At 36.0% G+C, this 13,258-nt stretch overlaps 1 protein-coding gene across 2 annotated transcripts in view; it reads right to left on the bottom strand.

Annotated features, from left to right (window-relative positions):
- lpar1 (lysophosphatidic acid receptor 1) overlaps positions 1-13,258 on the bottom strand; it is a 129,366-nt gene that overhangs the window by 21,641 nt on the left and 94,467 nt on the right. For both annotated transcript variants that reach the window (XM_087268986.1, NM_001004502.2), the window contains 1 exon segment: positions 1,558-2,312. In XM_087268986.1, coding sequence (XP_087125112.1) covers positions 1,558-2,296 — 739 coding nt within the window. In that variant the 5' untranslated portion in view covers positions 2,297-2,312.

The following is a 13,258-nucleotide window of genomic DNA, read 5'->3' as shown; positions in this document are numbered from 1 at the left end:
GATCACTTGATTCAGATTCTTCATAATGGCTATTAATTTTATTAGGCTAAACTAAATTCTGGTTTTATTTATTTTTTATTTATTTTTGTGATCAAAAGTCTTGTCTAAAATCTATTTGAGATTGAAATGTGTTTGTTTGTGAACTCTCCCAGTTAACTGATACTGTTGAGTAATACCTCAAAGAGGTTATAGAAGTAAGGTGTAGGATATACATTTACAACCCCTAGGTTAACTTTCTTACTATTTCATTAGTTTCAGGAGAGTGTGATGTTTTGTTTACATTAAGTTTGTTCAATACAAGTTTTGTTACTTTTTTTGTAACTTTGTCTTATCCTTCAGGTTCATTATTTTTACATTGTAAATGTATTCTTTCACTGTACAAATATTTTCACTTGTTTGTCATTGGTAGTTCATTTATTTTCTTTTTGGCGCAGTTCCTTTATTAATCACAGAGTCGCCACAGTGGAATAAACCACCAACTTATCCAGCATTTGTTTTACGCAGCAGATGCTCTTCCAGCTGCAACCCATTACTGGGAAACATCCATACACAGTCATTCACACACATACACTACGGACAGTTTTAGCTTACTTTTAGCTTACCCAATTCAGCTACAGTGCATGTCTTTGGACTGTGACTGTGAACCCACAAGAACACAGGGAGAACATGTAAACTTCACACAGAAATGTCAAATCACCCAGCAGAGACTTGAACCAGCAACCTTCTTGCTGTGAGGCGACAGTGCAACCCTTCACTGGTAGTATGGCCAATAAATAATCATGGTATAATTAATAATGGTATTTGGTGTTCAGCTATTCTTTCTTCATACATTTGTAACACATTAAAGCTATCATATTAATAATAGAAAATATATTAATAAAATATTAAATATTAAAATATAGGTGTCAATGGTCAAATCTAATCATCTATATTAAGCTAAGCTCAAAGTGTTCCCGCCAGTCCCAAAGATCAGATGAATGGATTTAAAAATAGTACTGTAATACTCAAGGCGATTTAAAAAAATGCAAACATTTGCTATAAAGTTCGTTTATAGAATTATAGTATTACTAGAAATGTTGTGTTAATTTTGTTGGAACACATGTTTACCTTAAACTGAATTCTGCACTCAAAGTTCCACTATCCTACAAGTCTGTTTTTTTTTTTTTTTGTCTAATGGTTATCAAACACATTTGAACCAGCTAAGGTGACACTTTATTTTGATGATCCATTTGAGTATTAGTGGACTGTCAGCTTAATATCTGTTGATACTGCTCCTTCAACAGACATTAACTGACTATAAGAAACTTTGCAAGTACATGTCAACGTTCACTAAACCCTAACCCTAACCTAACAGTTTACTTATAATCTAATAAAAATTAGTTGACATGTAGATGCAATGCAACAAACGGACCATCAAAATAAAGTATGACCCCAGCTTATTCTGAAACTTACATCAGCATTTGTTCAAGTTTACTACAAACTTCCAGACAATAGTCTTGAAGCATGCAGAGCCTGAAGGATTAATGATAAAAATACAAAAATGATTGGAGCACTTACCCAATACAATCACGACAGTTTTCAGCAAGCTCATCATAGTATCCCTGTTACGCCGTTGACCCGAGCTGTGCCGGGACATCCTCATGGTCCGCTGACGCACATACATAAATATGTGGGCGTAAAGTACGACCATCACCACGAAGGTCACCAGGTTAAAGATTGCCCAGAAGCCCAGGTACGAGTTGCTGTAGAGTGGGGCCATATTGGAACAAGTGTCTATGGCGCAGATGCAGTTCCAGCCCACGCTAGGAATAGCCCCCATGACGATAGACATGGTCCAGATGATGACTATAACCACAACTACCCTTCGATTGCTCATGCGGGTATGGAGCTGCATGCGGAACACAGTTATGTGGCGCTCAATGGCTATAGCTAGCAAGTTAGCAACCGAGGCTGTAAGGCTTGTATCGATGAGGCCTTGTCGAAGCAACCACGTGCTAACCGTTAGCCTTCTCGTATTAGGCCCTGTGTTAAACATCAAGTAGAAATAGGCAAGTCCTGCAAAGAAGTCTGCGGCTGCTAGGTTAGCCATTAGATAGTAGATTGGAAAGTGAAAGCGGCGGTTGATGTAGATGGCCACCATCACCAGCAGGTTTGCTAGCATTATGAAAATGCATACTGTAATCCCAAGTCCCATGACTAGCTTGCTTACAGCGTTCCATTCTGTGGCCAGATACTTCTGACTACGATTGTAAAAAAAGGCTATGGTTTCGTTGTAGTAGCATTGTCTATCATCCATCCTGAAAGGTCTGTTTCTGAAAAATAAAGATACAAAAAGCGGTTTGTCATAACATGTTTTGCATAATTAATGGAATAATAATAATTTAATTTTACTGCCACACAAAGTAGCCACCCACATGCATTGAAGTCAATTGATTTATAGCCACAGGAAAAATAATTGAATCATTATTTTGAAATAAACTGTTGACATATCTTCTGTCACAGTGCATGAGATCATTTAAAATGCATGATACCTCCATGGAAATGCCTAATAAAAGCGTATTATGGACGCAACAATAGTTTAACTCAACAGAAATTCAGAATCTAGTGATATGTTTCACAGGCTTAAAGTAGTGTCATGCAATTTCCATCTGGCCCTGTTTTATTAGCATGTTACCTCATAATGTACACCAGGAAAGGCCAAGTAAACAGGAGCCTGCATAAACACAAACAAGGACAATGGCAGACTGTAGCTTGGGCTTCTAACTCTGAAATAAGCTATTAAACACATCTGTGAATTGGCCAGTTCTTCCTCCCCAAACACCCAGCACAGGAAACAGGCCTCATTTGGGGACTGCTAAATAAATTAACCCTTGTTATATGTACCAGAGTAAACATTTTAAGGTCAGCAAGGTTTTGTTATTTTAAAAATATTTCTCGAGAATCATTGTGACAACAAGAATTCTTCTTTCTAATGACTTACATTTTAAAATTGTGTCATTATTAGCTGATATTTAGAATTTTATACTGGTCACTAATTTTCCAGTGGATACAAATGCACAAAATACACTGGCATTACAACCAAAACAAACAAAAACATTTGTGTTTTGGTGGGTTATTTGCATGATAACTGTAATCAGAAGACCTAAAATGGTTAAAAGAGCAGCTATTTTTATTTTGTTTTTTGCATTATTATTATTATAACAAGTACCATTATCAGTGAAAACTGTGTTTATAGGCATGTACAAGTAGTTAAAAAATATTTAACAATAACATTTGTTAATTTTGATGATCAATCATTTTAATTTGATCCCTCTTCAATTTAATATTAATTTCATAACTAGGCCGGTAATAAAGTGGCAACCACACAAGACATACATATACATATATACATATACATATACAGATATACACACAAAAATTGTCTAAAAAAAAGTGTTCTTTTAAACATGAACTCATTCGACCGATAAAAAAAGCATGGAATTAATTTAATTAAAGACTTATATATACAATAATTGATGCTTTGCTTACATAGCTTTGTTTATGTAGCTTTGCTTACATATTAAAAGGAAAGCAGCTATCAGACACTGACTAGACTGTTAAATTTATTAATATTTTAATCAAAATTATATATTTTTTTTACTATTTGGCAGTTTGGGAATTTATTTCACTAGTTTGACTTTGTGTGATGACCATTAAACATCTTTTGCCCTTTGACTTCCAGTTATTACATACAAAATTTTAGTTTTCTATTTAGACTAAATTCTTACACTAAACGGTTGAGTGTACAGTGAGTGCACAGTGTATAGTAAGGTGGCCGAGAGAAACACATGCAACTCCTAAAAAAACACCAGCAAAATAAGAAAAAAATCTTTGTCTGTTTGACAGCACACGTTGCAACTCCTCACAACGCATACACATGACAAAAGTTGCTGCATTTTTAAACACTGCAACCAAATTAATAAAACACGCTGCATTTTCTCACAAAGAAGTGAATATATATAATGTTTTTTTTTTTGTTGTTTTTTTTTCAAGACCTGGTCATCATCCATATAATAAGATAACTATACACTCAGCATTATAAACCTACAAAACGTTCATTTTTTTCCGCTCGCATGCACTTATCTGCAACTTTGCGTGCTATCAATTGTTTAGAATTCAAATACCAAGCGAGAGTGGATGACCTTTCCATAGTTATTGTGTGCTCCAAAACCTATCATCAGCACACATTGGTCCATAGTGCTGCGAGAAACACAGACAGATCCTGTCATTGTGTGTCAGTGTGTTTTATCATCTCGCCTCAGGCCTCTGATCTTGCTAAACTAAAGGCAATGAACAAGAGCTGTCTGTGCACAAATGTCTATGAACTTCCTCTGTCATTGGAAGCTGCGCTCGAAGCCACGGTTTCAGCACTTTGCTAGCAGTCATCCTCAATGGATAAAGCAAAGGAAAGGAAATGCCAGAAAGGCCTTGGCTGAGCACATTTGATAACATTGTATCTTCACTGTGCTGCTGCGTCTCCTGCTAAAACCGCAGTGCACAAATGCTGCTTAAAGAAACCATGTGTGACTTAAAGCATTTTCTTAGAAGGTGCACATTATAAATATATTGTTTTTTTTTTTAAATAAGCTTTTCTCAAAAATGCTTGTTTGTGTAATATTTTCAGTTGCTTTTGATCATTTGTAATACTTTTTACTTTGAGGCAATTTTTTTTTATATTAGTCATTTGAATACAAAAAGTAACAACTTACAGGTGTTCATATTGACTATTTATATACACTCTTATCACACTTTAATTTTTTCTCAAGAATCTGATGAATCTTCCTTGCAAATTAAAATGTCAGATATTTTAGATTAACTTCTAAATGTAAGACAAAAAAGGAAGAAAAAAAGAAGTTTGTAAGTAAATGTATAATGTGAAAGAAAGAAATAAGTGAAAAGAAAAGAAAATTAATTCAAACATGTGACAATCTCACAATTCCACACAAATAACTGAATTCCAAACCAAAATTTAGAGGAAAAAGGAGGCTTTTATAGTAATCCAGATTTCCAAGAGTAGGCATGGGATGATAACGCCGGAAGTAGTAGGTCAGCCGGCTACTTCTTGCATACTGTTTTCTAAAGTTTATGAATTCGGACACACTACTCAGTAGGGATGTACCGATACAACATTTTAACTTCCGATACGATATCGATATTGCAGCCTTCAGTAGGAACCAATACCAATACAAATCCAAAATCAGCACAAATCATGAATACTTTACTTTTACCTATTTTATTGAGTGGAATGTATGGTTAGTTCAAACTGAGAACAAAAGTCAGCAACAGTAAGTATGGAAAAAAACGACCAATTTATTAACTAATAAATTGGTCGCATAAATAGGAACCTTTTACATTAGAATATATAAAAAAACAATTAAAGAATAAATATCAAGACCCTAAAAAATATTATAATTGAATAAACAAAAATATATTTTTTAAAGTGCAAAATACTAATTAAAGGTCACTTTAGTTATTTATGTTTAACCATCAGCAAATGGTAGTAACATAGTAACAGAGAGCAGGAACATAAGAAAAAATATATATATTGTTAATTGAGCAATTGCTACAGGTTGAGTGCCCAAAGTTTCAATTTTACACACAGCTACTTGATGAATTTTTGATCCAGTTTTGAGCTGTAAAATATCTGTCACAATGGGCAGCAGAAATAAGGAGTTATTTTTATGAGTTATTATAAGTTAATAAAAATGTGCAGTATGGTTAGTACAAGCATTTACATGATCAGATCTATTTAATCGGTGTTTGTATCATAAGAAGATTATGGCTGTATCAATGCTCCCAAACAAAACACTATTAATTTTATAAAAATATATATTGCACATATTATCTTTAACATAAATATACTTGCAGTAGCTGGATTGAAACACACCTTTTCTCCACAGTACATAAAATAATGTGACTTTTAAGAATAATTTTATTTATCAAAATTAATTGTATTTGCATAATATATTGAACAGCTTCCACCCTATAACAACAATGTAAATAAAGACAGAACTGCAGACTCATGTGCAAAGCTGACACTGTTTATCAGAGCACTTAATCTTTCTGGGCTTTTTAAAGAAGAGTTAAATATGGGAATGCCTCTAATTAAATTTTTCAAATAATGTTCCAAGTATTTTCCAAGTAATACCATTTTTTTCTTTTTAACTGTCATGGCCCTCAGCAACATAATGTATTATTCTTATTTAACAGACAATTAAAACAACAAAAGTTTTTAGCTTTTAACACCTTTTACATGACAGCTATAGAAAACGAAAGCAGAATTCGGGACATGTTATGCGACTTAGAAACCCTGGCTGAATGAATTTTTTAAGACCCAAATAGAGGACATGTCCGGGAAAAAAAGGATGTATTGTCACCCTAAATTATGAGCTGCATCAGTCTATTAAGTAAAACACTTTTCTTTCCGCGTGTCCTCACGCTCTTCCCAAAGCTATTACCAAAGTCAAAACAGATAGTTTTGTGCCCAGCGCAACTTTGTGGGCAGCAGAGCATCCGAGTCTGTAGTGTTTCTCAGGCACACAGAACTGGGCCACTGAAGTAAAGTCTTATGTGTGTGAAGCGCTGGTGTTGAGTTGGGTATCACACTGGATGAACCACGAAATGCCATGACTGAATTGTAACGTAAACGTTTTAAATGAGGCTCAAATGATGTGCGGTACGTCGCCATTCGGTGCCTTGCGTTACTTAGCAGCGTACACAAAACAATGTAAAGACCGCTGGACGTGAAGTAATTAAACCAGTACCGTTAGAGATGTGCCGTTGTTGTCAGCGCGTGCTACCATTACAATAGGTTTTTATCGTAATAAACCATAACTTAGTGTGAAGAGCATGTTAAATCTTAGAGACTTTGCTAGCAAGCAGTGTTGTGATCACGTGGGCTTTGCACACTGACTCTGGACGCTGCTGGATAGAATAGCTTTAACGGAGTTTAGAGCGAATCAGACTGTTTATATCAAAGATTTTGAACGCAGTTCGATATAGTTTTTTGGACTGAAATCGGACCAATTTCTGATATCAATATCGGATCGGGACATCACTACTACTCAGCTCACATGCTGTTTTTAGCATATTATATACAGTACATCCGGAAAGTTTTCATATCCCTTCACTTTCCACATTTATTTAATGTTACAGCCTTGTTCCAAAATGGATTAAATTAATTTATTTCCTCAAAATTTCTACACAATACCCCATATTAACAATGTGAAAAAAAAAAAAAACATTTAATTGTTGCAAATATAATGAAAAGAAAAAACCTGAAAAATCACATGTAAATAACATGAAGCTTTAAATTGAGTGCGGGTACATTGTTTCCACTGATCATTCCTGAGCTGTTTTAACAGCTTAATTAGAGTTCTCCTGTGGTAAATTCAGTTGATTGGAAGGATTTAAAAAGGCATACACCTGTCTATATAAGGTCCCAGTAAGAGTGCATGTCAAAGTACAAACCAAGCATGAAGGCAAAGGAATTGTCTGTAGACCTCTGAAACAGGATTGCCTCGAGGCACAAGGCTAAAAAAATCTACTGCTATGAAAGTTCCAATGAGCACACTGGCCTCCATCATCCATAAGTGGAAGATGTTTGGAGGATGTTTCCTAGAGCTGGTCAGCCATGTAGGTTAGGTAATCAGGGGAGAAGGGGCTTAGTCAGGGAGCTGATCAATAACCCGATGGTCACTCTGTCTGAGCTCTAGCATTCTTCTGGGAAGAGAGGAGAACCTTACAGAAGGACAACCATCTGTGCAGCAATCCACCAATCAGGCCTGTATGGTAGAGTGGCCAGACGGAAGTCACTTCCCGCCTGGAATTTGCCAAGGGGCATCTGAAGGACTCTTAAACCATAAGAAACAAAATTATCTGCACTGATGAAACTAAAATTGAATTCTTTAGAGTGGATGCCAGGCGTTACATTTGGAGAAAACCAGACACTGCTCATCACCAGGCTAATACCATCCATGGTGGAGGCAGCATCATGCTGTAGGGATGTTTTTCAGCAGCAGGAACTGGAAGACTAGTCAGAATAGAGGGAAAGATGAATGCAGCAATGCACAGAGACATCTTGAAAGAAAACCTGCTGCATAGTGCTCTTGACTTCAGACTTCGGTGACGGTTCTCCTTCCATCAGGACAATAACCCAAAGCACACTGCAGAAATATCAATAGAGTGGCTTTACAACAACTCAGTGAATGTCCTTGAGTGGCCCAGCCAGAGCCCAAAAATGAATCCTATTTAACACTGAGAGATCTGTAAATGGCTGTACACCACTAAGGCTGTGAAAACGTACATGTGCTTTTTCAGGTTTTTTATTATTAATAAATGTGCAACAATTAAAATAATTTTTGAAATATTTTTTCACATTGTCATTATAGGGTATTGTGTGTATAATTTTGAAGAAATAAATTAATTTAATCCATTTTCTAATAAGGCTGTAACATAAAAAAAGTAGAAAAAGTGAAGCGCTATGAATACTTTCCAGATGCACTGTAGAAATGGAAGTACATGATTTTGGACGCAGTCGTTGTGTTCAAATTGGAAAAAAAAAGTTCTTGTTTTACCCAGACATTAAAAAAAAAAAAAAAGAGTATATTTTACAGCAGTAATCACAACACGGTGAAACCATGATATTTTTATCCAAGGTTATCATACTGTCAGAATCACATACCAGCCCATGCCAATCCAAGAGAAGGAGAAAAAATACAAATTGCTAGATCAATCTCAGATCTCCAGGAAAAAACATCTGAATTGTGAGATGTAGACTATATTAGGCCTGCACAATATACATTTTAGCTTCGATATCGCAATGTGAACATTTGCAATAGTCACATTGCAAGTAAATGCAATGTTGAGTGGAGATTATAACTGATCATTTTGCATTTGTTTTAGGGGTTTTTAAAGCATTCAGGGATAAGCAATTATACTGTTTGTAACTTTGACAAATTAACAACAATTGGTTTTATTGAATTGTTTATAAAACAAAGACTATAATACTAATACAGTTTGACTCCTTGGACAAAGTTAATACGCTGTTCATTTAATGTGTAAAAATTTAAAACAAACAGATGGCCAACCAAAAAGTAAATCAGAGTTACACAATAAGTGGCCAACAAAAAATACAGATATTCCTCATATGTGAGTCCCATCTCACACTCAATATACTGCAATTACCACGTAAAAAAAAAAAAAAAAAAAAAAACATTAAAACCGCAACGTTTAAAAAAAAAAAGTTAAAGAATTAAAAATCGACTTAGAATGTCACTCAACAATTTTGTAATGATTTAATCAGCTGTGAGTTTGAAAATACATCGATCTTTTCTCCTCTAAAGCAGGTCGCACACCAGAAGCGCCGCTCGACACGGCGCGCACATGACAGTTTAAAGTATTGCACACCAGACGCGCACATTCGAAAGATATTTAACATGAAACTAATCAGATGGCGCTCTGTGGCGCAGCTGAAATTTTAACTGCGTCCTGAGTCAGGACTGGGCACCGCCTAAACAATTCTATGTTTAGAATTCTAAAATGCATTGCACTGCGTGGCGCCCCGCCGAGCGGCGCTTCTGGTGTGCAACCTGCTTAAGGGCTCATTTGTCACCTCTGTCACCAGCTTGTGGATGGACAATGTCAACCATCTTTGCTCTGCTCAATGACAGGCTGATGGATGCTCACGCTGTGTATCTGCAAAATTATAAATATTTAAAATAGTCACTATCCTTATACATAAACTGCATAGATACAATCTAAATAACTACATTCTTGCCTAAAAAGTAAAAGCCTGAAAAGTACATTATGTTGTCCAACAGCTGCAATATTTGTCAAGGTCGAGTGAGTTTATTAATTTGCTGTCACTGTATGTGGGCGGAATGATACACAAGGGTAAGGAGGCTGTACGAGTTCTGATATTGCAGACAGTTATCAGTTATCAGTTATCAGCTAATCAGATTCGAGAACCAGACAAAGCTGTTGTATTGAAATATAATTATACTACTATTATTATTATTCCATGAAAATAACAAGTTCAAACTTAAGTTTAAATAATATGATTATATATTCTAGTAACTAGCCAGAAATCGGATATAAAGTTCATTAAAAGCAAACATTACAACAAAATATACTGTGCATGCAATCTTTCTGAGAATGAATTTGGGGAACAAGCAAAAACACCAGCCTTGATCCATTTCACAACTAGTCCCCTGCCTGTCTAGAAATACAATGCAGCCATTGTTCTACACCCATCCTGTCAAAAGGCAATGAAACTGGATTGCTACAATGAATAAATTGTTCACATTGGGGCATAGGCTCTGTGAGGCAATACTTTAATGTGATTCAGGCCCAAATGATGCTAACGTATACCCATAAACTGTTAACAATCATGGAAGAATGAAGAACTCAGGTAAACCAGTGGTGCATTCAGCTTTTCATGGTATAACTACTATTGAATATTTATGCCATGAGTCACTTTTGGGTTTGAAGGAAGTTGTGTGCTTCTGTCAAGCAAGTGTCATAGAACTTGTTTTAGCACGTTCTCCTGCCAAAACTCGGACCTTCATTTAAATTTGGACCTGGTGTGCTAGCTATATTTTTCACATTCCTTCTTAATACCCTTAGGCTCTTACAAGTCTAAATATTAGGTTCGGAGTGCACTTAAAGGGCATATCTTAGCAGTCATACCTGATTCTTTTGAAGACAAAAGGAAAGTAAATGTTGTAAATTCAGCATTGTCATCTTTTCAGTAAAAGAAATGATACCTTCATAGAAACTAAATTAAAGTTACCAATACCTATGTTGGTATCTGGTTGTTTTTATGCACAATTCGTAATACTGCATGAAAAATGGTTAATAAAAAAAAAAAAAAATCAGTTTTTGTCTGATAAGGTAAGCCAAGTTTATATAGCACATTTCATACACAATGATAATTCAAAATGCTTTACACAAAAAAACAAGAATAAAACAGAATTAAACAATAAAATCAGATTAAAATTTGTTAAACGGATATAAAAAAAAAATGAAAAAGTAAAGAAAGACATAATAGTGGGATCTGCCGGACACAGCACAGTGCTCATTCATTAAAGGCACAGCTAAACAGATGTTTTTTTCAGTCTTGATTTGAATGTGCCTAATGTTGGAGCACATCTTATATCTGGAAGCCGATTCCAGCCACTGGCATAATAGCTTAAGGCAGATTTATCTTGCTATGGCTAACCTCAAAGATCTAAGTGATTTTTTAGGTTTGTATTCATTCAGTGAGCATATTGTAATGTATTGAGGTCGTAGGACATTTAGTCATTTAAAGACATAATATGTTAAAATCAATTCTGAATGTAACTGTGAGCCAGAGTAGAGACCTGAGGACAGGTGTGATTTGCTCTGATTTTCTGGTTCTGGTCAGAATCCTGGAAGCATCATTTTGGATGAGCTGCAACTGTCTGACTGTCTTTTTGGGAAGGCCAGTGAGGAGTCCATTACAGTAAAGGCTGATTTATACTTCTGCGTCAAACGCTGTCGCCACTGGCTCGCATGGTTGAGGATTGGTAGAGCTACGCATGGATGAATTTGCTCTTTAGTGTTTGAACTCTCAGTAATGATTTAAACCAAACTGAACTAAGCTAAACTGAACTGAACTTAAACACTAAAAACTGAACTACACTGTTCCAGTTACTATGACCATTTATGTGAAGCTGCTTTGACACAATCTACATTGTAAAAGCGCTATACAAATAAAGCTGAATTGAATTGAATATGCTACGGCGCTAACTCATAGCCCTTCGCCGTGGCCGTCGGCGTCACTGACGTGCACCTCTCAAAAAATGTAACTACACGTAGCAAAGACGCATAGCGCAAGCTCTGTGATTGGTCGGCTTGGTAGCGTTGACATGTCTGTGCGGGACCGAGAGCCGCACGAATGGCGCGAGCCCAATGTAGCGATTGTTTACAATTGTGGAGTCCCGTGAAGCAGCTCCGGATGGAAAGTTTTGTTTTGTGTTAACCTTATAGTTAAAGTTGTTGCACGTCCGCCGGTTCCTGCCTCAAAATGAGCGAGTTTGAGCCAATTGTATATCCAGGAAGTGTTCAGGAAAAGCAAAACAGTAGTGAAGAAACTCGACACAGAGGAGCATTAACACCTCACTGCCAACTAGCGTTTCGGAAGTGTTAATGCAGACCAACATAGACAGCGCGCAGAAGTATAAATGCACAGCTACACGCGTTGCATGCGTCGTGGGTTACGCCGGTCACTTGATGCAGAAGTATAAACCAGGCTTAATTCACCATGCTGCTGATAAGAGCATGAACAAGTTTTTCTAAGTCCTCACTGAAAACAAAGCATCTAATTCTTGCAATATTTTGGAAAAGATAGTATGTTGATTTACTTACTGCTTCACCTTGGAAACCTCATCCCTGCTCCCAAATGCAATGACTTAAGTTCTCACTGCATACGAAAACAATGTGCATAAACTACGATGGAAACACATTTCCTGAACAAATTAAAGCATGTTCTTCGAGAAATTATGTGATTTTATTTTAACAGATCACGTGATAACAAAAATGAGTGCGATAAGATGGCATTAATAGACAAACCACTGGACTGATCCCATTGTAAAATTTCTGAAATGTTGTTTTGGTCATTCAAAAATCCCTTAGCTAAAGTCTGTCATTGAAGCAGTTTGGTGTCTTTATCTCCTCCAATTGTGTTGAGTGGCTGCACTCCCAAAAAGCTGTTCTAAAATCCTCTTAAATCGCCAGCACATTTATTGCACTTTGTCTTCTAAGGCTTAAGTAATTTATTATAACACAAAAAGGCCACTGTGGCTTCTCTTTCCACAGCAAATTGCATTTTTTTTTTTTTGATACTTGGTGGCAGTTTATCGTGAAGTAACTTTTGTGATTTTGTTCTCTGTGATTGTGCAAATTCACAACTGAAACATACTGTAGCAAATTTAAAGAACATAAATACATTGATTTGAAAAAAAAAAAAAAAAAAACATACCAAAATATCTAAACTATTGCACAAAGCCTAAGGCAGAGTATACAAAATTGCAGATGGACTACATAATTTACAAAAAAGCAGTGTGAACTTGGTTAGTCACTGCTTAACAAGAGTGTTCTGTCAACACGAGCCACCATCTGCTCCACTTCTTTGGAAGTATCCTTAACCGTGACATACAGAATGTTAGGCCTTGAAACACAAACTCTACCACAAAAT

This window comes from Danio rerio, chromosome 10 (genome assembly GCF_052040795.2).
Source record: "Danio rerio strain M-AB ecotype USA chromosome 10, GRCz13ab, whole genome shotgun sequence".
NCBI lineage: Eukaryota > Metazoa > Chordata > Actinopteri > Cypriniformes > Danionidae > Danio > Danio rerio.
Note: the sequence above shows the minus strand (reverse complement) of the source record. Positions and strands in the feature narration are given on the sequence as shown.